At 35.7% G+C, this 27332-nt stretch overlaps 2 protein-coding genes across 2 annotated transcripts; both read right to left on the bottom strand.

The window, feature by feature from the left end:
- Window positions 1–9561: 9561 nt before the first annotated feature.
- Window positions 9562–10014, bottom strand: LOC131638480 (uncharacterized). The gene has a single exon (XM_058909037.1). It carries the CDS (start codon window positions 10012–10014, stop codon window positions 9562–9564), a length of 453 nt encoding a protein of 150 aa, XP_058765020.1.
- A 14885-nt stretch (window positions 10015–24899) lies between these two features.
- Window positions 24900–25352, bottom strand: LOC131638479 (uncharacterized). The gene has a single exon (XM_058909036.1). It carries the CDS (start codon window positions 25350–25352, stop codon window positions 24900–24902), a length of 453 nt encoding a protein of 150 aa, XP_058765019.1.
- Between the last annotated feature and the right edge of the window lie 1980 nt (window positions 25353–27332).

Below are 27332 nucleotides of genomic sequence, written 5' to 3'. Positions count from 1 at the left end.
GGCTGAGTGTAACGATTGAGGAACGGGGAGTTCAAGGAATCAAGACACTGCAGAAGGGAATCGAAGTGAAGCTCTTGGATAACCTTGATCTTGTTCAAGATTAAGGGGGAAGAAGATTCAAAGGATCGACATAATTGGTTTATCGTTTATCGCTTTGTTATTTTCTTTGTATATACTACTTTCAACATTAATGAAAGATTACCCAATTTCAATTTGGAATTGGGGGCAGACGTAGTCGTAGCGAGGACGATCGACGAACTGCCTAAACAAATATCGTGTTCTTGTCGCTTTTACTTTTCATTTTACATTCTGTTCATAATTGGTTATAAGTGCAAAATTGATCAACGATTCAAGTGTTAAAATTGTGAATTAAGGTACTGCACAAACATCACAATTCACCACAACTTGAATCACTATCAATTTGAACGTATCACCAAGTGTTTGTTTTTTTGCTTAATCCAATCTTACTGCACTGCAAATCAAAGTTGTCAATCTAGAAGTTAATTGGATTTCAGTGGTTAAACGTATTGGTTAAGCTATCATATTACTTCACCATCAATTCCACTCACTCTTTGGTTTTGAAACACATACGACCTTTGCAATAGCGGTCCAGAATAGACGCAAGTCGATTCAGAACCGCTTTCGCTCGAGTCTGTAGAAAAATCTGTAAAAACTTAGAGAGATCTATTCACCCCCCCTCTAGATCTATAGGCCAGCGTCTAACAAGTGGCATCAAGAGCTCTGGTTTATTCCGTGCTACGTGAAACACTTATTGGAAAGATGGCTTCCGGACCTAAAGGGGCTCATAATAGAGCTCCAGTTTTCAACGGCGAAAACTACGGCTATTGGAAGGATTGTATGTGTGTCCATATCAATGCAATTGATAGGAACATCTGGACAGCTATTGTCAATGGTCCATTCCAGATCACCATGACAAATGCAGCTGGTGCAGTTGTTCCAAAACCAGAAGATACTTGGAATGCTGAAGATGAAAAGAAATATGCATACGATTGGAAAGCGAGAAACATTCTAATCTCAGCTCTAGGAGTTGATGAATACTATCGCGTTTCCCATTGTAGATCAGCTAAAGCTATGTGGGACACATTGCAAGTTACCCACGAGGGAACGGATGATGTCAAACTAGCTAGGATCAATACGCTAACTCAAGAGTTCGAACTTTTTCACATGGAAGATGGTGAAACCATCGAAAGTATGCAGAAAAGATTCGTTCACCTGAAAAATCGATTAAATTCTCTTGATAGACCTGTTTCCAATGCAGTTGCTACTAACAAAATCTTAAGGTGTTTGAACAGGGAATGGCAACCCAAAGTTACAGCAATTAAGGAAGCAAATGATCTCAACACTTTAGACATTACCACTCTTTTTGGTAAACTAGAGGAACATGAACAGCATCTTAAATGCCTTGACATGCATGAGAAGAGGACAAAGAAAGAAAAGAACATGGAGAAAGAGGTAGAGAAGAAGTCAATAGCTCTAAAAGCTTCGAGCTCCAAGACCTCAAAACGAGAGCCAAAGGATAGTGACACAAGTGATGACGAAGACTCCGATGATGAGGAAATGGGACTGTTTGTGCGAAGATACAACAAATATCTAAAGAAAAATGGAGCAAAACATTCCGACAAAGGATTGATCAACTATAGAAAGCAATCAAACATGTTCAAACAAGATGACGACAACAAAGGAAAGATCAAAGGTCTTTGCTTCAATTGTGGGAAAGCCGGTCACTACAAACCGGATTGTCCATACCTTAAGAAAGAAAAGGAGAAGAACCAAAGCAAAGGTCATAACAAATCTAAAAGAGCTTACATAGCATGGGAAAGTGATTCATCTAGTAAAAGCTCATCAAGCGATGAAGAAGAATCAGCAAACCTATGTTTCATGGCTCATCAAAACAAGAAAAAGAAAGCTGTAAGTCATCTTAAACCTGAACTCGTAGATAAGGTATCTCATTCTCAACTAAAACTTGCTTTTGAAGAATTACATAGAGATGCAATTAAAGCTTTCAAACTTTTGGCCTCAAATAAGAAAATATTTTCATATCTTGAATCAAAAATTGAGAAAACCGAAAAGGATATGGAAGCTTTAAAACAATCTATGCTAGACATTCAAAAGGATAAAGTTGAAATAGATCCCACATCATGGTTTGGTTGTGAGACATGTCACATTTGGCAAAAAGAAGTGAGAGATCTAAAAGCCAAGTTAGACAAGGCTCTACAACCAAAAGTGACTTTTGCGGTTGATCCAAACAAGTTCAAAAGATCGTATACTCCTTTATATAGTAAATACACTTTTGTACCAAAAGTATCAACTAGCAAAACTCCATATTCTCATCATATTACCTGTCATTATTGTTGCAAAAAGGGACATACCATTGAAAAATGCAAATTTAGGAGAATTTTAGTTCCTAAAGGAGTATTTCAATGGTTGCCTAAGTGCAACAAATTGTGTACTCACCATCCAGGACCCAATGAAGATTGGGGACCTTCCACTCTAAATTAATTTTGCAGGAAAAGTGTCTTGACATTGCCGAAAGGTTGTGGTTCCTTGATAGTGGATGTTCAAGACACATGACTGGAGACCTATCTCTTTTTGTTGAGTTTCAAGCAAAGAAAAAGGGGTATGTCACCTATGGAGATAACAATCGGGGAGCCATACTTGGTAAAGGAAGTGTAGGTCTTTCATTTAATGATGCAGGTCCATCCACTGAAGACATTGTCAAGGATAAGGAAGATGAGGATGAAAGTATTGTAAAGAAAGATGCTGAGAGAGAGAAAGATGAGTCTCACAATGAAAATGAAAAAGAAAGCATCTCAAACAATGAAGAACTTCCCAAAGCCTGGAAAAACGTGAAAGACCATCCAATTGACAATATAATAGGAGACATCTCAAGGGGCGTTACAACACGCTCAAAGATAAGTAACTTTTGTCATCATTTTGCTTTTGTTTCACAAGTTGAGCCGAAAAACGCTAAGGATGCATTACTTGATGAGCATTGGCTAATGGCCATGCAAGAAGAATTAAACCAATTTAAACGGAATGATGTTTGGGACTTAGTCCCTCATCCGGGAGATCATCAAGTAATAGGCACTAGATGGGTTTTTCGTAACAAACTTGATGAAAACGGTGTTATTACTAGAAACAAAGCTAGATTAGTTGCCCAAGGTTATAATCAAGAGGAAGGTATTGATTATGAAGAGACATACGCTCCTGTAGCACGTCTCGAAGCTATTCGCCTCTTACTTGCTTATGCTTGTTCTAGAGACTTCAAACTATTCCAAATGGATGTTAAGAGTGCCTTTCTAAATGGCTATATAAATGAAGAAGTCTATGTTGCTCAGCCACCCGGCTTTGAGAATTACATGTATCCAACTCATGTTTATAAGCTGAAACGTGCTCTATACGGCCTTAAACAAGCCCCTCGGGCTTGGTACGAACGTTTGAGCAAATTTCTCCTTAGTCAAGGGTACTCTAGAGGTAAAGTTGATACTACTCTCTTTATTAAAAGAAAAGATAAGGATATTCTCTTAGTCCAAATTTATGTAGATGATATTATATTTGGGTCCACTAATGCAAAACTTGTCAAAGACTTTTCCAAGCTTATGCAGAGTGAATTTGAGATGAGTCTCATGGGTGAGCTAAATTTCTTCCTTGGCCTACAAATCAAGCAACTCAGTCATGGAACGTTTGTGAATCAAACTAAATATTGTACGGAGCTGCTCAAAAGATTTGGAATGAGTGAAGCAAAGGAAATTGACACACCTATGGCAACAAATACAAATCTAGACAAAGATGAGAAAGGTAAAGAGGTTGACGTGAAATTATACCGAGGTATGATAGGTTCACTATTGTATCTTACTGCCTCAAGACCAGACATTATGTTTAGTGTGTGTATGTGTGCAAGATATCAATCTTGTCCAAAAGAATCTCACTTGAAAGCTGTCAAAAGAATTCTGCGATACTTACGTGGAACTACTACATATGGTCTATGGTATCCAAAAGGAAATGAGTGTCATTTGGTAGGATTCTCCGATTCAGATTTTGCTGGCTGCAAATCCGATAGAAAAAGCACTAGTGGAACGTGTCATCTATTCTCAAACTCATTAATAAGTTGGCATAGTAAGAAACAAGTATCGGTTGCATTATCCACTGCTGAGGCAGAATATGTAGCTGCTGGAAGCTGCTGTGCACAAATATTATGGCTCAAGCAACAACTTCTTGACTTTGGTATTAAGCTTGATCACATACCGATCATGTGCGACAACACAAGCGCCATAAACTTGAGTAAAAATCCTGTCTTACACTCACGTACCAAACATATTGAAATAAGGCATCACTTTCTACGAGATCATGTAGAGAAAGGAGACGTTACTTTTGAACATGTAGAAAGCAAGAAGCAACTAGCTGACATCTTCACCAAACCGCTAGCAACGGAGCAATATTTCAACATTCGTAGGGAATTAGGGATACTCGATATCTCTAATTTGGGCTAATTACGTTTGTTTTCTCTTAATATTATTTCTTTACTTTATGTATATATCTATCTGTCTTGCTAACAATTTTTAGCATAAAGGTAGCTCATCATCAAGCCAGGCGTCATATTGAAAAAGCGGTAACGTAATTGGTGTTCACTTCCAAAAATATTATTGATACTATAATATGCTATCAATTAACATGCTTATAGTGACCTCATGCATAAAAACTGCTCCTGCTCACATATGTGTCTCATTCTACCATTAACTACCTTTTACCTACTATACTATACATGCTAGCATTATTATCTATGGTTCTCTTGTTACTCTTCTATTCTCCTGTTTTCTCTTTTTGATGTTGACAAAGGGGGAGATAGATGCTGAGTGTACGGGGGAGCTTTGTTGAGAGATTGCCCTGTTGAGAGATAGATGCTGGATGTACGGGGGAGCCTTGTTGAGTCTGTGTCACTTACTACCAAAGCTTTTGACTATTGGTTTGCCATCATCAAAAAGGGGGAGTATGTGAATACAAGATTACACTCAAAGATGTTTTTGATTTATGGCAAACTCAAATGAGCATTCAAACAACAAGGAGGAATCAGAAAAGCAAAGCATTTGATCACTCATGAAAGCACAAGGTGATCCACTATGCATATAAGTCGACTCAACACAAGCTGGACATGAAAAATGCAGAAAATCAGCAGTTAGGTCGACCTACTGTCAACCTAGGTCGACCTAAAATGAAGGAAAATCCATATACCTCTGCTAGGTCGACTCACAGACCATTTAGGTCGACTCAAAATGAAGAAATCTTCATATCAGTCTGCTAGGTCGACCTACATGGCAACTAGGTCGACCTAATCTGTGAAAATGTCCCCAGAATGCATCAGAAGAGGATTCTGGTCGACCTACTCCTTCAACAGGTCGACCTAACTGGGAGCAAAATTCTGCAAGCTCTGTTAGGTCGACCTAAGCACTACAAGTGGTCGACCTAACTGATCAAGAAAGTTCAAAAATCAGTTTTTCTTGGTTCTAACTGTTATGCAATCATATATATTGTGCAAGGGTAATTATTCAAGCAACACCAACGACTGAAAGATACACAAACGCTTCTCATCTTCGTTCTTCATCATCTCCAACACAATTACACATAATCATTCTTGCGTTGCGGGTTAGTGATGAGTTCGATAACGTCCATGGAACGGAATTGAAGATTCCTAGTGGGTGAAGGTTTGTGGGGTTTGTTGGTGAATAAAATCTGCGGGTTTTGTCCTCCACGACGGGTGGTTCTTGGGGGTTTTTATCAAGAGGCGTTCATTGAGGATTCGGCTGAGTGTAACGATTGAGGAACGGGGAGTTCAAGGAATCAAGACACTGCAGAAGGGAATCGAAGTGAAGCTCTTGGATAACCTTGATCTTGTTCAAGATTAAGGGGGAAGAAGATTCAAAGGATCGACATAATTGGTTTATCGTTTATCGCTTTGTTATTTTCTTTGTATATACTACTTTCAACATTAATGAAAGATTACCCAATTTCAATTTGGAATTGGGGGCAGACGTAGTCGTAGCGAGGACGATCGACGAACTGCCTAAACAAATATCGTGTTCTTGTCGCTTTTACTTTTCATTTTACATTCTGTTCATAATTGGTTATAAGTGCAAAATTGATCAACGATTCAAGTGTTAAAATTGTGAATTAAGGTACTGCACAAACATCACAATTCACCACAACTTGAATCACTATCAATTTGAACGTATCACCAAGTGTTTGTGTTTTTGCTTAATCCAATCTTACTGCATTGCAAATCAAAGTTGTCAATCTAGAAGTTAATTGGATTTCAGTGGTTAAACGTATTGGTTAAGCTATCATATTACTTCACCATCAATTCCACTCACTCTTTGGTTTTGAAACACATACGACCTTTGCAATAGCGGTCCAGAATAGACGCAAGTCGATTCAGAACCGCTTTCGCTCGAGTCTGTAGAAAAATCTGTAAAAACTTAGAGAGATCTATTCACCCCCCCTCTAGATCTATAGGCCAGCGTCTAACAGAACAGCAGTCTCTTGGGCGTTGGATATGCCACTAGGGAGATCTAACGGTTATGAGGCAAGGCTCTTACGTGAGCGTATACTGAATGTGTGTACCAGATCTGAGAACAAGTTATACCAAATAATGGTTAAAAATAATAGACGTGGTCATGGTTCAAACCCACGTCTCAATGAATGCTATGCAATCCCTCAGCCATCTGTACCACACGTTTTTGTTGTTAGAAACATGTATCACAATTTTTAAATAGAAAACGCCAATATATAAAATAAAAAACTTTAAAACTCAGTCAAGTGTGGGCCCCAGTTTTCTGCGACCGGCCAATCATAATAGGAGAGAGGGTGGGCTTCTGTTGACCCGCCAATTGGAAGAAGGAAGAGAGGGAGCTGAAATATTGACCAGCCAATGAGTGAGCATTGCGTGTGGCCCACTACTGTTCATCATCTTCAACGTTTGGATCTTGGTTTTAGCTACAGTTTTTGCTTCCTCTTTGCTGCGAAAACGCTACGAATGGTCGTAGCTGAACCTGGACATATTAAAGCTCAAAAAAACAACGTTTGTAAAACGTGAAAAGCACCTAGATCCCCTAAACCGAACCTCCTGGATTCAATGGTGGCGCCCTTTTTCTCTGAAACTTCCTGAAAACGCAGATACGGGAGGAACACGAATCATGCCCTAACAATGGCACATCATACACTAAGCCCCCAAGCTTCGTTCTAAAAGCTCCTGTAGCTTCTATGTAACATCATGATCACAAATATATAACCGTTCCATATTAAAACACAACATAAAATGAATTATGAGATTCAAGAATTGAAAAAAAATATGATGATCATGGCATGCATATTCATACGTTATAAGAGTCAAAGGATCATGTTTACTTACTCAAACTTACCTTGTGAAGATGATTGAATGATTAACAGGGCCTGAGAATGCTTGGAATGAGAGATGAAAAGTTTCACTTATTCTTGAATTTTTGGAGCCTTGAAACCCTAATGCTTTCTCCCAATTTTCGTCCCCTTGCTGTCTAGGATTGGTATGTATATATAGAGGGATGATTTAGGTTAAAAATAATGGAAAGAAATCATGCCCTTGGAAAGATTAAAATTTGATTTGAATTAAGTTCCAATTTTCTATTTTTGCACCATATCTTTCCTATCATCAAGCCAATGAATTTCAATGATTCAAATTATATATAATATTCATGATTTGATTGGAAAAATAATATTTGAGAATCCCTTGAATATCTTCATTATTTATTTAATTAAGTTTGATTTTTAATGGATAAAAATCAAAAGTAAATGAAATAAATTAAAGTATAATGCATGGAAGGGTTTATTGGTCGTGGACCATGTTAGAAACAAGTTCCTAACATAAAAAGATAGGCCTATTCAGAAGAAAATCCTTTTTGCTCAATGTTGACTTTATGCGATTTCTTCAAAATTGGTCAACTTCAACAAGTCATAACTCATTCAATTTTTACCATATGGAGATATTCTAGGACTTTTTAGAAAGCCCAAGATGTCTTCTACAAGCCACTTTGGAACATATTTTGCATTTGGAGTTTTTATCTTGATGATACTGCTCCTGACAAAAAACTGCTTTTTACGATCTCTTAGAAGGACCTGTAATGTATTGGCTCATATCTCTTATGCGGAAGCATTTCTTGACCTTGAGCCCAACATCAAAGTTGTAGAGAATGAAATTTCCTTGAGAATAGGCTTTGGTTGGGGAATTTTTGATAAAGTATGAAAGAGATATGGTCAGTCAAAGTTGGGTTGACTTTTAGGTTAAAACCCTAAATTAGAAACTTTTGGATTCGTTGATTTCTGATCTTTCCTTGATGAACCATAATCAATTCTTGATCAAATGGTGAATGATACTTCAATATGAGGATGTTGACAAAAAACCAGGAGTTTTGACTGTACTTTGACCATAGTTTCACTTTTAGGTCAACTAGTCGACTATTGATCGTTTGGACCATTGAGTGGGCAATCTTTTGATTCAAGGCTTGAAACTGGGTATGAGGGTACTTTGAATCGTATGAGAGATCATGGAACCCACTTGAGGTATCAGAAGTTCAAATTCCTTGATTAAATCAGAAACCCTAATTTGGAGGTTGTTGTTCAGGAGAGAGACTGCATGCTTCCTTCTTATGTATCTTTGAGCATTTGAAAATCAGATGGACTGAAATATGAATAAATATGTTGGGCAAATTTTGGGGTATGACAGAATGCATCTGACTTACAAGCGAGAAAATACACCCAAGCCTTCCTACTGTAATTATAAATGATGCAAATGAAATACCTCTTGTTTCCCTCTAAAAACGGAGAAATCGGACCACAAATATCAGCATGAACCAACTTCAATTTTTCCAACGCTCTCCATGTACTTCTCCTTGGGATTACATCTCGATGTTGTTTCCCTTTCAAGCAATTTGTGCACACAACTTCACCCTCCGGGAAACTTGGCAAGCCTCTCACCATGCTTTTTGTTTGCAAAGTCTTCAACCCTTTGTAGCTGAGATGACCAAATCTTCGGTGCCAGAGGTGAGCCACGTCTTTGGTGTCGTCGGTTGTTTCTTGGAAACACTCTTCTTTGCTTTCACTTTTGATTGATTAAGTGCTCGAAAATAACACAAACATTCAATTTGCTGCCTTGTTGGTTTGGAATACCAAACCCTTTGTGCGGTGATAAATTTGACACTCATTTGACTGCATTAGTACAACAAAACCCCTTTACTATAGCTGCCCAACACTAATAAGATTATTCTTCAAACCGGGAACATAATAGACATCCCGTACAAGGTGGTTTACTCCTTTTATTGTCAATCAAACACTTCCTTTTCCAGAAACGTTCATGCTTGCATAATTTCCCAATCTAACCACCTTGTTGAACCCTTCTTCTAACTCACAAAAAAGTGAAGAGTCACCACACATGTGATTGCTGCACCCAGAATCAATATACCACATAACATCTCGATCGCCTCCAAGCGTGTCGGCATACGCCATTAGCACCATCTCTTATGATTCCTCCAAACCAGCATAATTTTCTTGGCACTCGTACTGGAAGTGTCCAAGCTTATGACATTTGTAACACTCTATTGTTTCCTTACTCCTCGGCTGGCTGCCCCTGCCTTTGATGTGTCCCCGACCTCCTCGAAAAGTAGCACTTCCTTGCCCTCTTCCACCATAGCTCTCTTCATAAGTTACCTTCAAATCATGTTCCTTTTCTCCACTTACTTTGAATTTTTGCTCATGAACGAGCAGAGAACTTTGCAAGGCATCCACAGATAGTTGATCTATGTCCTTGGCTTCCTCAATGGAACAAACAATATAGTTCCATTTCTCAGTGAGGGTTCTCAAAATCTTCTCAACGATCTTGACATCATCCACATCTTTTCCATGATTCCTCATGTCGATTGCAACCGTCATTGCTCGGCCAAAATAATCAGTGATCGATTCACCTTGCTTCATTGCTAAGACCTCAAAGTCCTCATGTTGTTTTATTCTCTATTTATTTTACTGCATTTCACAAGGAATAAACAGTCATTTCCAGAACTTCTATTTGCTTCTACTATGTTCATGTTACATCTAACATTCTGGTATCAAGAGCAGTGACCTAAGAGATGGGTTCGGAAGAAAATTTTGCAGCAGCCTCCATTCCGAAGTTCGACGGCGACTATGATCATTGGAGCATGGTCATGGAGAATCTCCTTTGATCCAAGGAGTATTGGGATGCTGTTGAATCAGACTACACAGAGCCGAAGAGTAGAGATGGGATGACGACAGAGCAAATAAAGAACTTGGAGGAGATGAAGCTAAAAGGATTTGAAGGCTAAGAATTACTTGTTTCAGTCGCTTGACAAGTCAATTCTGAAGACGATCACGCAGAAGGAGACATCTAAAAAGCTCTCGGACTCCATGAATTTGAAGTGTCGAGGCAATGCTCGAGTGAAGAGAGCTCAACTCAATCACATCTTTTATTTAAGAGTATTGTATATCTTGTTCTTTGTTCCGAGATCCCTATAACAATACATGGCTTTGGACTCTCGAATAAAAATGATACATTTTTTTTATCTTTTTATTTAGTTATCTTGGGAAAAATCTTCTACTATAAAATTACATTATACAATTTTATGAGTCTTTTTTCTTACTTATTTTCCAGAGCATCTCTACAATGCTTCTACGAATATTTATTCGTTTAGTAAACAAAGTATTAATTATTTATGTACCTCATTACTATAAGCATTTACTCAACAAAATCTTGATACGTGTACTTTTAAATGTAGATAGATAAATATAGAGAATATCTCAATCCAACTCTTAGGTAGTTAGTGAAATTTTATTTTTTTTCTATTTTTAGAAGTGTATCCACAAAAACACATTTTTTTTATTTAACGTTGAATTGTTCTATAGATACATCTACAAAACCGTTTAAACAACATTAAAAAAAAATACTATCGAAAATACACCTCTAAAAATAAAAACATTTTTAAAGATGCACGTGAGAACTCCTGAGTGGATAAAAGATTATCTAGTTTGGAATTATTTAAATGCAGCGCTTCAAACAAAATGGCATAAATTAATTAAAGAAGATTGTGTCAAATCAGGAATGAAAGGTTCTTTCAAACCGATAACCCTCACGAAATTTTCAAATACTTCACATTGCTAAAATATTTTATAAAGAAACTTGTATATGAAAAGCCACAGCTTGCACATGGCAATTCCACCCTTTGATACAGTCGTTCATTTCATATAAATATATAAATTATTTAAATATCTTTACCTATAAGGATTGTTTAAAATGATGCACACTTATTAAGTATAATAATTTTATAATATAACCATTTTATTTAATAAGCCTTTTTTTCAATAGTAGGTAGCATGATAGTTATGTAAGTTGACATACAACAAATTAAAATATGTTTGTGAAAAAAACTAATCAGTATTCTAAACTGAAAATTAATATAAACAAAAAGAAATATTCTAAATGTAAAACAAAGAAAGGTGTTTTGAAAACACCTTTTCTGCCTCCATCTTATGAATTGCCATGTGTTCAAAATGGAGTATTTGATGTTAAAAAAAAATTTTACTACGATATATTTTTCCAACTCCAACTATGTTGACTTATTTTTCAATCATGGTTCAACTGTCTTCTGTCCTTTTTGTTTTCACTGCAACCAAAATGCAGTCATTTTAACACTCTCTTCCGCATTATTCACTTTGCAAATGTTATACTGCTTTTGAGAATGCATTATTATGTTATACCTTTTTTTTCTAGAATCCCATTTTGTTCTTCATATTTCTTTATGCTTTTCATTCTTTTACCATTCTCATTTCCATCTTCAACCGTTTCTCTTAAAATTGCCCAGCCTTTTGAGTTAATCAAATACATCACCAACAAAAAGGAATTGTGGAAGATAGTTGTGAGGGTTGTAAGAACAAGTTTTGGTTATGCATCTCGCCTTATGTTTTGATGATAACATTACATGATATCTTAGAGAACAATTGAGTATTCTAACGGTTTCTGTCTAGTGTGTAGCTTTTGCTAACAGGTTCTGACTCTGAAGAAAAGGCGTGTGACGTCATCAGGTTTCGAACTCAACATATTCTGACTGTGGAAGAAACCAGTGGTGTTTACAAAGACTCAATCAAGTTCTATAATGCTTCGGTAACAACGATTCTGATGAATGTTAGTGATAGAGCTTTTGATCGTGATTCTTGTGGAAGAGCTTCAAGAGACTTCTTTAGCTCCGAGATTGTGTTGTCCCAAGTTATGAAGATTCTGATGACAAGGTTTTAAAAGAATAAGTTTTGAAGATTCTGAAGACAGATATTCTGAAGACCAAGTGCTGAAGACTATGAAGACAAGGCTCTAGATGAACAAGTTCTGAAGACTCTGAAGATTTAGGCTCTAAAGATTCAAGTTTTGGTCCTTCTAAGCATGCTTCATCAACAACTATCAGAAGCCTCTAAAGATTAGAAAATAAGATCAAAATTCGTTTATGTGAGGAAATAGTATGAGGTACAAATGCTTCCATTACCTGGATAGGGTGGCGCAAGACTTGTACTATGGTACCGTGTTGTCCACCATTTTTTCACTGGCCGTTATGGACAAAATAACCGGAATTGAGTATTCCAATTCTAATATTCAAAGGACTTCTTGTTGGCTATAAAAGGAAGACTTGGAAGATTGAAGAATAAGATAATCGACACTACAAAACTTACGCTAAAACATTGCACAATTATCTATGATTATTCTTTGTATAATTTTGTAAAGCAAGTGAACTTTTGTTCGTTAACTTGCAGCAAGTGAGCTTTTGTACATATACTTGCTTAACACTTTTGTGTTATTTTATTGTATCCAAATTTGTGTAATCTTCTTTCAAGAAGCATCTTTGTAAACACAACTTTTTGTATTCTACTTGTAAGTTGATAGTTGCTTGAGAGACTAGGTTATCGTCAGATTTCTTAAGAACACATTGACGGGTAGTCTTTGTGGTTTGCAACACTGACAGTTGGTCTTTCTTGGGGTTCTGTAATCAGTTCAGTTATAGTGGATTAAGTCTTTGTTGAGAATGTAAAATCACCTTGGCAGGTAGATTGGATTAACTTCATTAACAGTGAACCAGGATAAAAATAATTGTGTATTTTATTTTTGTTCTTGTGTTCTTTGTTTTTGACTTGGGAAGAATTTCATAGTGTTCCTTGAAACCTAATTCAAACCCCCATTTCTTGTGTTTCACCCACCTTCAATTGGCATCAAAGCTCTAGTTCTGGTATTATTTGTTTATAAAAACACTTAACCGTGTCAGATAAAGATCCAAAAAATTTCTGTGAAGCACTATGGCCATTCCACCACCGCCTGCACCAGTTATCAATGAAAGAGATCATTACAACGTCAAACTTATAATATTTGATGGAGAAAGATATGATTACTAGAAGGACAGGATAGAAAGTTTCTTTCTTGGTTATGATGTTGATCTTTGGGATATGGTAGTTGATGGCTATGAACATCCTGTTGATGCAAGTGAGAACATTATTGAAAGAACAAGAATGAACAATCAACAAAGGAAAGAGTATACGAATCATTATAAAGCTAGAACCATTCAGTTGAATGCAATTTCTTATATTGAGTATGAAAAGATAACAAATAGAGACTCTACTAAATCTATATTTGATTATTTGAGAATGACTCATAAGGATAACGCTCAAGTAAAGGAGACCAGGGCTCTTGCCCTAATTCAAAAGTATAAATCCTTCAATATGGAAGACAATGAAACAATTGAGAACATGTTCTCAAGGTTTCAAACTCCTGTTGCAGGATAAAAGGTTATGAACAAAGGGTATTTGTCGCTACCGAGAAAAATAAACACAGTCGCCACTGAATTTTATTTATCCCAACAGGGAAAGGAAAATATCAAGAAATCCTCAAACAGGGAAAGGGGATGGTCTCGCAACCAAACTTGGATATGGGAGTCGATTACGCAAGGGGAAGGTATTAGTAACCCTCACGTCCATGGTACTCCATGGGATCCAGTCTTGTTGTTCTAATCAAATAGTGTGTGTATCTAATGCTTACTTTTTAAGGAAATACATGCATTAATTATTAAGGGAAAAAACAAAAGGTTTTTTATTATTGAGCTCACTAGGATATCCTTTTATGAAAAGGTTTTTCAAAAGGAAAAGACCCCTAAGGCAAAAAGAGTTTGCATTTGTTGAGTGCTTTTTGGTAGGAGAACTATCTCAAGTTGTTTCCTGAGGAAAAAGATACTTGAACATTTCCTCCTTTAGTTATAAAAGTGTTTAAGAATTTTTATGTGTTTTTGGATTTTTGATCACAAAAGAGTTTTAGTCTTAAAGAATGGAAAAAGAAAGAACAAAAGTATAAGGGGGGACTTGGGTCCTACTTGTTATCATGCAAAGTGTACTTAAGGTTGAGTCTTAAAAGAATATTTATCCTAAAGTTATCATGCAAGATGACCCTAAGGTTAAGGATACAAGGGAAATCCTAACTATGTGGTAATGCTTGGATATCAATCCTAAAGTCTAGCTCAATACAATCTCAATCAAAGGATTAAGATGAATCAAGACTTCATAAGGGAGTATGCTATCACACACAAGCATAGAAATAAAAATTTCAAAAGCATAAGGTAACAACCACAAATAAATCTCAAGTACTTAAACAAGCCTTAAGAACAAGCAAAAATGTCAACCTAGAGGTAACTACCCACCCACAACTTTGAGTACTTAACCAAGACTCAAGATAAGTCAACTTAACCAAGTATGACTCAAACAATCTAACCTTAAGCCTATCAAGAACCTAGACTAAGGAACAAGTATAATTTATACGTAACCACCAACAACCATCTTAAGTTCTTAACTTAGACTCAAGACAAATCAAACTTAACTAAGTAAGACTCATACAACCACAAATTAAGCCTAAACAGACTCAAGAAAAACCTAAACACTTAAAAAAGTATTAGGAAAACAAAACAACAATCCTAAGCTTCTAGGTAATCACCTAATCTTAAAAGCATGTGATCAAAACATGGCATCGAGATTAACATCAAAAATCAATAATACAAGTCCCTAAGGAAAGTGTTAAACATGTCAAGAAGAATCTCATTTTTAAACCCTAAGGTTAACAAATAATACATCTCAAAGAACTCAAGTCAAGGCATACAAGTCATGAGGTAAAAGATGATTTCACATCACAATCAAATTCTCTAAAGAACAACCAACATGGAAAGATAGGGTCACACCCCTTGATAAAGCAAGGCATTAAAACAATTAGACAAGATTCACCAATCAACATGTCTTCAAATGGAAATGAATTTAAAAACTTCAAGTTGTAATCCTAAGCATACATTAGGTTCTATTCTACCCTAACAAAGGTGTGATTGCAAGTGCAAAAGCAAAGCATCCAAGTGTTTAGACATGAAACAATGATCAACAATTATTCATAAATAAGTAATTCAAATAATTTCAAGTTGTACTCTAAACATGTATTAGATTCTATACTACCCTAACAAAGGTGATTGTAAATTGTAAATACAAGGCACCAAACAAACATCAAATAAGATTGACATACTTTCAAAAGAAGAAACAAACTTAAGTTGAACATCTAATTCAAAGTATCAAACAACATGTCAAAGCTTAAAGGTTATCATCCTGGAAAATTCTCATCATTTAGCTCAAAGGATCTCATGGCATCGTGTGCACAAGATTAACAAACAACTAAAAGTTCAATCATCAAAGTAACAACCCTAAAGCATGCTTCTAATTTAAACTTCTGAAGCCACACTTCAAGTGTCAAAGCATAGTATTAATAGCAAAGGACAAACACCAAAGCACAAATAAATCCCCTAAGATTCATACTCCTAAGAATTAGGCACTTTGGCTCAAGACCAACCAAACAATCTCAACAAATGAGTAAAGCAATCATGCATCTACTACCATGTTATCAACTTAATCAAAAAAGAAAGTTTCAAACACAATATGAATAGGTCAAAAGGTAAACACCTTAGCATCATTCAAACCCCTAAGGTTCATACTTCTAAAGGTCATGCATTATGGTTCAAGATATACCAAAACTATCACACCAAAGGAATGAAACAATCATATATCTAATCATTAACATGGTATCAAAAATTAATGCACAAGAAATTTTTAAAACATGAGAGGAATAGGTCAAGAGGTAACTGATAAATGCTTAATTCATGTAAAATGTCCTATTATAACATAGCATTTATTTTACTTAAATTGCAAGTTCCCCAATTATTGAATAAAATTATTATTGTGCAAGTTTATTTTGCTTTGTTATCTTTTGTGTAGGTTTTGGCCCTTAAAGAAAAACAAGAAAACAGGCACGTTGCTAAGCAAAAGTTGCATTGAAAAGTTTGCTTAGCGAACCTCCAACAAAGTCATGGCAAGAAAGTTTAAATTCATACAAACAGACAATTCGCTAAGCGAAGGTACAGCGAGAGCCCGATTCAATAAGCGAGCCATATTTCTCTTAGCGAACCCAAGATAGAGGAAAAATCACCCAGTTCGCTTGCAGCGAAGAACAGCACAGGAAAGTTCGCTTAACGAACTATACTTCGCGTAGAGAACTTTGGGGGTTTGAAAGATATTTAAAATACTTAAGGCTGAAGAAAGGTAGTTCGCTAAGCGAACCTCACATCGCGTAGTAAACTTTGGCGGCTTCATAAAGGCGGTTTAAAAGGCAGACATAATGGACAAGAAACACATACTTCGCCTAGCAAAGTAAAGTTCGCGTAGCAAACACAGACGGCCAGAACTGCTATAAATATAGCATAACTCAATTCATTTGGGATATCCAGTTTTGATCATTGTAATACACTTTGTAATATAATAGAGGTAGTAATAAAGGAGGTTTTAGGAAGAAAGAGGTGGATACACATCAAGAGTTGGGAAATCGTCGTTGATGTCGTTCCAACTTAATTCTTCCATTGTTCATCATGCTACCATGAGTAGCTAAATCCCTCTCTCTTTGGGATTGGTCAAAGTTCACCAAAACAAAATGTATTTACTTTGATAATGGCGTTATATGCAATTTATGTTTGAATCATTATTGATGTTATCTTCGTTTTATCGTCTAAGATAACATCTATTAAACTCTAAATTATAGACATAGATTTAGATTTAATATTCACTTTAAGTATTGAACCTTAATGCTACCGTATTATTTAATAGGCCGAGAAATCTTCGATTAAACCATAAGGTAGAATTCTTATCAAATGTTTAGACATAAACTTAGTTTGTGAGCAATACGTGATGATAATGAAACATGCCTAAATTGTGTAGAACTGATCTGAGATTTGCATATTGAATCGGTGAATGAAAACCAATTCCCAACAAGTCTATTCCTTGAAACTTATCTTTAGTTTGTGTGCTTTTTACTTTTCGTAACTTAAATCATACATCTTGAAACTTTTGCTTAGAAATATAGAAATTGTTGAACGGTTTTGATATCGCCTCAATCTCTGTGGATACGATAAACACAATACTTACACTTGATTTTACTACAACATCAATAACCAACTAAGCATTATTCAAACTCCTAAGGTTCCTGCTACTAAGGATTGGACTTTAGACTTATAAGACCTAAACAATCAATCACAATGAATGGACAATTAACCAAGTATTCAATTATTAATATGTGGTCAAGATTTGGCATACAAAGAAGTTTCAAATTGTAATATGAATGAAATAGTAGGTGGCAGAAAATTGACAAAGAAGTTCAATCCAAACATGGCTCAAAGTCAAGAAGAAGTTTCAATTGAAACATGCTTAAGAATTAGGTCAAAACATTGAGCATTCATCAACAATTTATACCTCAAAAGGATTCATCACAAGCATGACAAAAAATATTTTAGAGCCTCAAAATTATGGGTTATTTAAACATGGAAAAAGCTCAAATTATAGGTCAAGAAAAGTCCCCAAAATTATTGCACAAATGCATTTAAAAATGTAGCTCAAACACAAAGTACAATCATCACTTAGGCACAACGAAATGATTCACCTAACACATAGCATGGCATTTATCAAAATGTCAAAATAATAATGCAACAAATCATGGGAAAGTCCCTAGGTAGGATTCAAGAAAGATTGCACAAGTGCATCTCAAATCATTACACAAACTCAAAGCACAATCATCAAATAGGCAAGGAATCGAGGCTCAATAAAACCACCTAAGCATGACCTCGAATTCATCTAAAAATTGCATCAAGACCACATGAAATACCTAAGAATATATGTGTCTAAACATGGTAAAATATTTGGCTCAAAGAGGTTTTAACCAAGGCATCACACAAAGCTCACAAGAAAGCATCAACAACAAAGCATACATTTGACAAAAATGACTCTAATTAAATAAAATAATATGGGAAAAATAAAATAAAAAATATAGAAAATAAGATGAAATATCAAAGTATTTAAAATGAATTTTTACAATTTTTTATCATGTAAAAGTTTGAAAAAAATGAAAAGAAAATAGAAATTGAACTAATGCTGAGATAAGGTGCAATGGAGTAAAAATGAACTAAGCTCAGTTAAAATGCGCTAATGGGTTCAAAAAAGTGGGGTGTGGATAGGAAGCGTGTTAGGCCCAATTCTAATATTAATCCATTTATCTGATTTAAAGCCAGTTAATAAAATGAGGAAAATGACATGGCAAGTATTATCATGCATGGACCAATCACATGTCACCAACGTAATTCATTCAAATTTGAAAACATGAGCCAACTAAACCCTAGATTCTTTGTAACACCCCAAATCTACCTGATAATTATAAGCGAAAATCAGAGTATTATAAAAACTTTCAACAAACAATGGGATGTCACATTTCCACTTATAACAACAAACAACCTGTAATTTATTTAACAATGATACATAATATTCGGAAACACAACTTTATTCAATTGAATCCAACTTCTACTTATAATTTTGAATCAACTTCGAAACATCTTTTATACAACTGAAACAACTTTTAAACAACGAAGTACTTAACAAAATTCCAGTTAATACTTCCTTCAATTAAAATAAATGTCAACTTAGAATACAACAGTTATAACATAATAACAACTATCCCCCTAGTGCTACGTATCAGAGTCAGACCCTCTTGACTTACCATAGAGCAACATAAAGACTTCATAAAATTACGTCGAACTTCCACAACTATTCTTGAGTACATGCCCATTTCCCATGGTAGGAGAAATATCAGCAGAAGGGGTGAGATATCTTACAATATAAAGGAATGCATGATAAATAAAATAGAAGATCTTTTTTCAATTGAATATTTAAGATTTGATTTCCATGGCATCCGAACTTGCTCTTTTTGGGTCTTTCTATTTTCCTCCCTTGTTTCACGTTTTTGTTTGGCCATTTGGGATGTTTTATCACAACAAGACTTCTTTTCCCCTTTTTTTTATTTATTTTAATAGCCTAATGATAATAATTAAAATACTAATAATAAATAAACATAATAAACCTTATATTAACAATAATACTTCTAATATTAGTTATTGACACTAATTAATTATTAATATTAACAATCACAATAATTAGCAATAATATATTAATAATACTAACACTAATAGTTAGTAATTATTTGTTAAAAAAGGATTAAACGATGAGGAACAATGGGCCCAAAACAAATTGGGTTTCCATGTTTGCTATTCACACCCCAATACCATTTTAAGGGAATTTTATAACAGATCGAGTTTAATAATAGATATATTAAACCCTATGACTCTTAATTTTTAACACCCTTAATAAATTAAAAGATGTGAATTATATCGGGTAAATTTTGGGGTATGACACTAGCAAACAAGGGTAAGTGAGTTTGTACCTCTTCCCCTTCATCTGAAAGACCCTCACCAGAGACAAAATCACTCAAATATGATGGTGCTCTTCTAACTCGGGGTGTTATCACAGGAGCCGCTTCATCTCCTTCATTGCCATCACTAGATTCGTTCCTCACCAGATAAGCTACGTTTTCGTCTTCACTACCATCGTCGGAATCCTCCACCTCTTCACTGTTGCCATCTTTCCATTCCAAATCAAACGTGTTATCTTCTTCAGATTTCTTCTCCCAATTCCACTTCCCATCTTCTTCAAAGACAACATCGCGGCTGATAATAATCCTCTTAGAGGTAGGATCATATAGTCGATATGCCTTTGATTCTGCACTTACATCAAAAAAGCTTAACAACGACTCTTATCTTCAAGCTTTGTTCTCCGAGCATCCGGTACGTGAGCATATGCTATACAACCAAAGACTCTGAAGTGCGTAACTGAAGGTATCACCCCACATCAAGCTTCCTCTGGCGCCGTTTCCTTCATCAATGATGTTGGACATCTTTTGAGAACATAGAGTGTCAATTTACCGCCTCTGCCCAGAATTTTTTGGAACATTTTTCTCAACCAATAAGCTCCTCACCATATTCATCACAGTTCTATTTTTTTGCTCGGTGACTCCATTATGCTGCGGTGTATATGTAGCAGTTAATTGCCTCTTGATTCCATTCATTTTACAATATTCCTTGAACTCCTCTAATGTGAATTCACCTCCACGATCTGTTCTTAAACATTTAATGGACAGGTCTGTTTCTTTTTCAACAAGAGATTTAAACAACTTAAAGGTAGTGAATGTGTAATACGGTGAACTGACTTTTTTATCGAAATGTCGCGGTAAGCAAGAGTCGCCACCGACTTTTATTTTATCCAATAAGAAAGGCTAAAAGAACATGAAAGACCTTTTTGAAAGATTTTGAGTTCGGGGGGTAAGTTATACAAAGGGAAGGTGTAAGTCACCCTTTGCATCCAATGGTTATCCATGGGCTCTTAATTTCTTGGCTCACTTGTTTGTTTTGAAATGTTTGAAAAGTAGGGTGTGAAAATTAATTTGATTTTTAGAGCAAGCAATTAGTAGCAACTACCCTAAGTTTGAAAAAACGTTCTTTTAGCTTTTCGGGCGAAAGGATCTATCCATACCATGAGAGGGCAGGAAGTCTTTCAATTGGATGTTGAAGGGTCATCGAGAAATTATCGTTCGCCACAAGACTGTCCCTTACCATAAAGTAGGCAGGTAGTCTAAGGGAAAGATATAATAGTCATTTAAGGCATCATGCGAGGATACCTTAGCAATTGGGACAATCATTCCTTATGAGGCAACCTCGAGGGAGTTTCAATAATTTTGAAGGCAACATTGCTTTAGGTATCCTCGGAATCGAGGGACTTTGACTATTTAGTATATTTAGAGGCAACAAAATTAAGGCAGCAATTAATAGGCAACAGGCAACAAGAGGGATTACCCTAAAGGTGTGTGTGTGGCACAATCACGTGGTTCAGTTCGAATATTTAATCTTGTAATTAGTTATCCTAATTCTGTTAAAGGCTTGCACTCCCTAAGATTACTAACCACGCAGTTAAAATAAAATAAAAGCAGAAATAAAATTTCCTACGCTATTACAATAAACACCTGCGGGGATGGGAGAAATTAAAAGGTGGAAAAATAAGAGGGATCAATAATTAGTATGAACATCCTTGAGTGCCTTGATCTTCCTCGAACCCTTGATTGACTCTGAACATCTGAGAATTAAACGGAAAATAAATAAAAGTGGTGAGTGTAGGACATATTCATTAACTAGTGAGGCAAAACCCTAATTTTATAAGGCAAAAAATAAAAAATATTAATATTATTAAACAAGCAAAGGATTAGAAACTTAGCTTTTTTGGTCGGGCGAGGCGCGTAATCGGAGGATCTAGAGATAACCTCAGATCCTGTGTGAATGAGTCTTGAAGGACCATGGTGGAACAGCAGTCTCTTAGGCGTTGGATATGCCACTAGGGAGATCTAACGGTTATGAGGCAAGGCTCTTACGTGAGCGTATACTGAATGTGTGTACCGGATCTGAGAACAAGTTATACCAAATAATGGTTAAAACTAATAGACGTGGTCATGGTTCAAACCCACGTCTCAATGAATGCTATGCAATCCCTCAGCCATCTGTACCACACGTTTTTGTTGTTAGAAACATGTATCACAATTTTTAAATAGAAAACGCCAATATATAAAATGAAAAACTTTAAAACTCAGTCAAGTGTGGGCCCCAGTTTTCTGCGACCGCCCAATCATAATAGGAGAGAGGGTGGGCTTCTGTTGACCCGCCAATTGGAAGAAGGAAGAGAGGGAGCTGAAATATTGACCAGCCAATGAGTGAGCATTGCGTGTGGCCCACTACTGTTCATCATCTTCAACGTTTGGATCTTGGTTTTAGCTACAGTTTTTGCTTCCTCTTTGCTGCGAAAACGCTACGAATGGTCGTAGCTGAACCTGGACATATTAAAGCTCAAAAAAACAACGTTAGTAAAACGTGAAAAGCACCTAGATCCCCTAAACCGAACCTCCTGGATTCAATGGTGGCGCCCTTTTTCTCCGAAACTTCCTAAAAACGCAGATACGGGAGGAACACGAATCATGCCCTAACAATGGCACATCATACACTAAGCCCCCAAGCTTCGTTCTAAAAGCTCCTGTAGCTTCTATGTAACATCATGATCACAAATATATAACCGTTCCATATTAAAACACAACATAAAATGAATAATGAGATTCAAGAATTGAAAAAAAATATGATGATCATGGCGTGCTTATTCATACGTTATAAGAGTCAAAGGATCATCTTTACTTACTCAAACTTACCTTGTGAAGATGATTGAATGATTAACAGGGCCTGAGAATGCTTGGAATGAGAGATGCAAAGTTTCACTTATTCTTGAATTTTTGGAGCCTTGAAACCCTAATGCTTTCTCCCAATTTTCGTCCCCTTGCTGTCTAGGATTGTTATGTATATATAGAGGGATGATTTAGGTTAAAAATAATGGAAAGAAATCATGCCCTTGGAAAGATTAAAATTTGATTTGAATTAAGTTCCAATTTTCTATTTTTGCACCATATCTTTCCTATCATCAAGCCAATGAATTTCAATGATTCAAATTATATATAATATTCATGATTTGATTGGAAAAATAATATTTGAGAATCCCTTGAATATCTTCATTATTTATTTAATTAAGTTTGATTTTTAATGGATAAAAATCAAAAATAAATGAAATAAATAAAAGTATAATGCATGGAAGGGTTTATTGGTCGTGGACCATGTTAGAAACAAGTTCCTAACACAAAAAGATAGGCCCATTCAGAAGAAAATCCTTTTTGCTCAATGTTGACTTTATGCGATTTCTTCAAAATTGGTCAACTTCAACAAGTCATAACTCATTCAATTTTTACCATATGGAGATATTCTAGGACTTTTTAGAAAGCCCAAGATGTCTTCTACAAGCCACTTTGGAACATATTTTGCATTTGGAGATTTTATCTTGATGATACTGCTCCTGACAAAAAACTGCTTTTTACGATCTCTTAGAAGGACCTGTAATGTATTGGCTCATATCTCTTATGCGGAAGCATTTCTTGACCTTGAGCCCAACATCAAAGTTGTAGAGAATGAAATTTCCTTGAGAATAGGCTTTGGTTGGGGAATTTTTGATAAAGTATGAAAGAGATATGGTCAGTCAAAGTTGGGTTGACTTTTAGGTTAAAACCCTAAATTAGAAACTTTTGGATTCGTTGATTTCTGATCTTTCCTTGATGAACCATAATCAATTCTTGATCAAATGGTGAATGATACTTCAATATGAGGATGTTGACAAAAAACCAGGAGTTTTGACTGTACTTTGACCATAGTTTCACTTTTAGGTCAACTAGTCGACTATTGATCGTTTGGACCATTGAGTGGGCAATCTTTTGATTCAAGGCTTGAAACTGGGTATGAGGGTACTTTGAATCGTATGAGAGATCATGGAACCCACTTGAGGTATCAGAAGTTCAAATTCCTTGATTAAATCAGAAACCCTAATTTGGAGGTTGTTGTTCAGGAGAGAGACTGCATGCTTCCTTCTTATGTATCTTTGAGCATTTGAAAATCAGATGGACTGAAATATGAATAAATATGTTGGGCAAATTTTGGGGTATGACAGAATGCATCTGACTTACAAGCGAGAAAATACACCCAAGCCTTCCTACTGTAATTATAAATGATGCAAATGAAATACCTCTTGTTTCCCTCTAAAAACGGAGAAATCGGACCACAAATATCAGCATGAACCAACTTCAATTTTTCCAACGCTCTCCATGTACTTCTCCTTGGGATTACATCTCGATGTTGTTTCCCTTTCAAGCAATTTGTGCACACAACTTCACCCTCCGGGAAACTTGGCAAGCCTCTCACCATGCTTTTTGTTTGCAAAGTCTTCAACCCTTTGTAGCTGAGATGACCAAATCTTCGGTGCCAGAGGTGAGCCACGTCTTTGGTGTCGTCGGTTGTTTCTTGGAAACACTCTTCTTTGCTTTCACTTTTGATTGATTAAGTGCTCGAAAATAATACAAACATTCAATTTGCTGCCTTGTTGGTTTGGAATACCAAACCCTTTGTGCGGTGATAAATTTGACACTCATTTGACTGCATTAGTACAACAAAACCCCTTTACTATAGCTGCCCAACACTAATAAGATTATTCTTCAAACCGGGAACATAATAGACATCCCGTACAAGGTGGTTTACTCCTTTTATTGTCAATCAAACACTTCCTTTTCCAGAAACATTCATGCTTGCATAATTTCCCAATCTAACCACCTTGTTGAACCCTTCTTCTAACTCACAAAAAAGTGAAGAGTCACCACACATGTGATTGCTGCACCCAGAACCAATATACCACATAACATCTCGATCGCCTCCAAGCGTGTCGGCATACGCCATTAGCACCATCTCTTATGATTCCTCCAAACCAGCATAATTTTCTTGGCACTCGTACTGGAAGTGTCCAAGCTTATGACATTTGTAACACTCTATTGTTTCCTTACTCCTCGGTTGGCTGCCCCTGCCTTTGATGTGTCCCCGACCTCCTCGAAAAGTAGCACTTCCTTGCCCTCTTCCACCATAGCTCTCTTCATAAGTTACCTTCAAATCATGTTCCTTTTCTCCACTTACTTTGAATTTTTGCTCATGAACGAGCAGAGAACTTTGCAAGGCATCCACAGATAGTTGATCTATGTCCTTGGCTTCCTCAATGGAACAAACAATATAGTTCCATTTCTCAGTGAGGGTTCTCAAAATCTTCTCAACGATCTTGACATCATCCACATCTTCTCCATGATTCCTCGTGTCGTTTGCAACCGTCATTGCTCGGCCAAAATAATCAGTGATCGATTCACCTTGCTTCATTGCTAAGACCTCAAAGTCCTCATGTTGTTTTATTCTCTATTTATTTTACTGCATTTCACAAGGAATAAACAGTCATTTCCAGAACTTCTATTTGCTTCTACTATGTTCATGTTACATCTAACATTCTGGTATCAAGAGCAGTGACCTAAGAGATGGGTTCGGAAGAAAATTTTGCAGCAGCCTCCATTCCGAAGTTCGACGGCGACTATGATCATTGGAGCATGGTCATGGAGAATCTCCTTTGATCCAAGGAGTATTGGGATGCTGTTGAATCAGACTACACAGAGCCGAAGAGTAGAGATGGGATGACGACAGAGCAAATAAAGAACTTGGAGGAGATGAAGCTAAAAGGATTTGAAGGCTAAGAATTACTTGTTTCAGTCGCTTGACAAGTCAATTCTGAAGACGATCACGCAGAAGGAGACATCTAAAAAGCTCTCGGACTCCATGAATTTGAAGTGTCGAGGCAATGCTCGAGTGAAGAGAGCTCAACTCAATCACATCTTTTATTTAAGAGTATTGTATATCTTGTTCTTTGTTCCGAGATGCCTATAACAATACATGGCTTTGGACTCTCGAATAAAAATGATACATTTTTTTTATCTTTTTATTTAGTTATCTTGGGAAAAATCTTCTACTATAAAATTACATTATACAATTTTATGAGTCTTTTTTCTTACTTATTTTCCAGAGCATCTCTACAATGCTTCTACGAATATTTATTCGTTTAGTAAACAAAGTATTAATTATTTATGTACCTCATTACTATAAGCATTTACTCAACAAAATCTTGATACGTGTACTTTTAAATGTAGATAGATAAATATAGAGAATATCTCAATCCAACTCTTAGGTAGTTAGTGAAATTTTATTTTTTTTCTATTTTTAGAAGTGTATCCACAAAAACACATTTTTTTTATTTAACGTTGAATTGTTCTATAGATACATCTACAAAACCGTTTAAACAACATTAAAAAAAAATACTATCGAAAATACACCTCTAAAAATAAAAACATTTTTAAAGATGCACGTGAGAACTCCTGAGTGGATAAAAGATTATCTAGTTTGGAATTATTTAAATGCAGCGCTTCAAACAAAATGGCATAAATTAATTAAAGAAGATTGTGTCAAATCAGGAATGAAAGGTTCTTTCAAACCGATAACCCTCACGAAATTTTCAAATACTTCACATTGCTAAAATATTTTATAAAGAAACTTGTATATGAAAAGCCACAGCTTGCACATGGCAATGCCACCCTTTGATACAGTCGTCCATTTCATATAAATATATAAATTAATTAAATATCTTTACCTATAAGGATTGTTTAAAATGATGCACACTTATTAAGTATAATAATTTTATAATATAACCATTTTATTTAATAAGCCTTTTTTTTCAATAGTAGGTAGCATGATAGTTATGTAAGTTGACATACAACAAATTAAAATATGTTTGTGAAAAAAACTAATCAGTATTCTAAACTTAAAATTAATATAAACAAAAAGAAATATTCTAAATGTAAAACAAAGAAAGGTGTTTTGAAAACACCTTTTCTGCCTCCATCTTATGAATTGCCATGTGTTCAAAATGGAGTATTTGATGTTAAAAAAAAAAATTTACTACGATATATTTTTCCAACTCCAACTATGTTGACTTATTTTTCAATCATGGTTCAACTGTCTTCTGTCCTTTTTGTTTTCACTGCAACCAAAATGCAGTCATTTTAACACTCTCTTTCGCATTATTCACTTTGCAAATGTTATACTGCTTTTGAGAATGCATTATTATGTTATACCTTTTTTTTCTAGAATCCCATTTTGTTCTTCATATTTCTTTATGCTTTTCATTCTTTTACCATTCTCATTTCCATCTTCAACCGTTTCTCTTAAAATTGCCCAGCCTTTTGAGTGAATCAAATACATCACCAACAAAAAGGAATTGTGGAAGATAGTTGTGAGGGTTGTAAGAACAAGTTTTGG

The sequence above is a fragment of the Vicia villosa genome, unplaced genomic scaffold (assembly GCF_029867415.1).
Source record: "Vicia villosa cultivar HV-30 ecotype Madison, WI unplaced genomic scaffold, Vvil1.0 ctg.002321F_1_1, whole genome shotgun sequence".
NCBI classification, from domain to species: Eukaryota; Viridiplantae; Streptophyta; class Magnoliopsida; order Fabales; family Fabaceae; genus Vicia; species Vicia villosa.
This window is presented reverse-complemented; position numbering and strand designations above follow the sequence as displayed.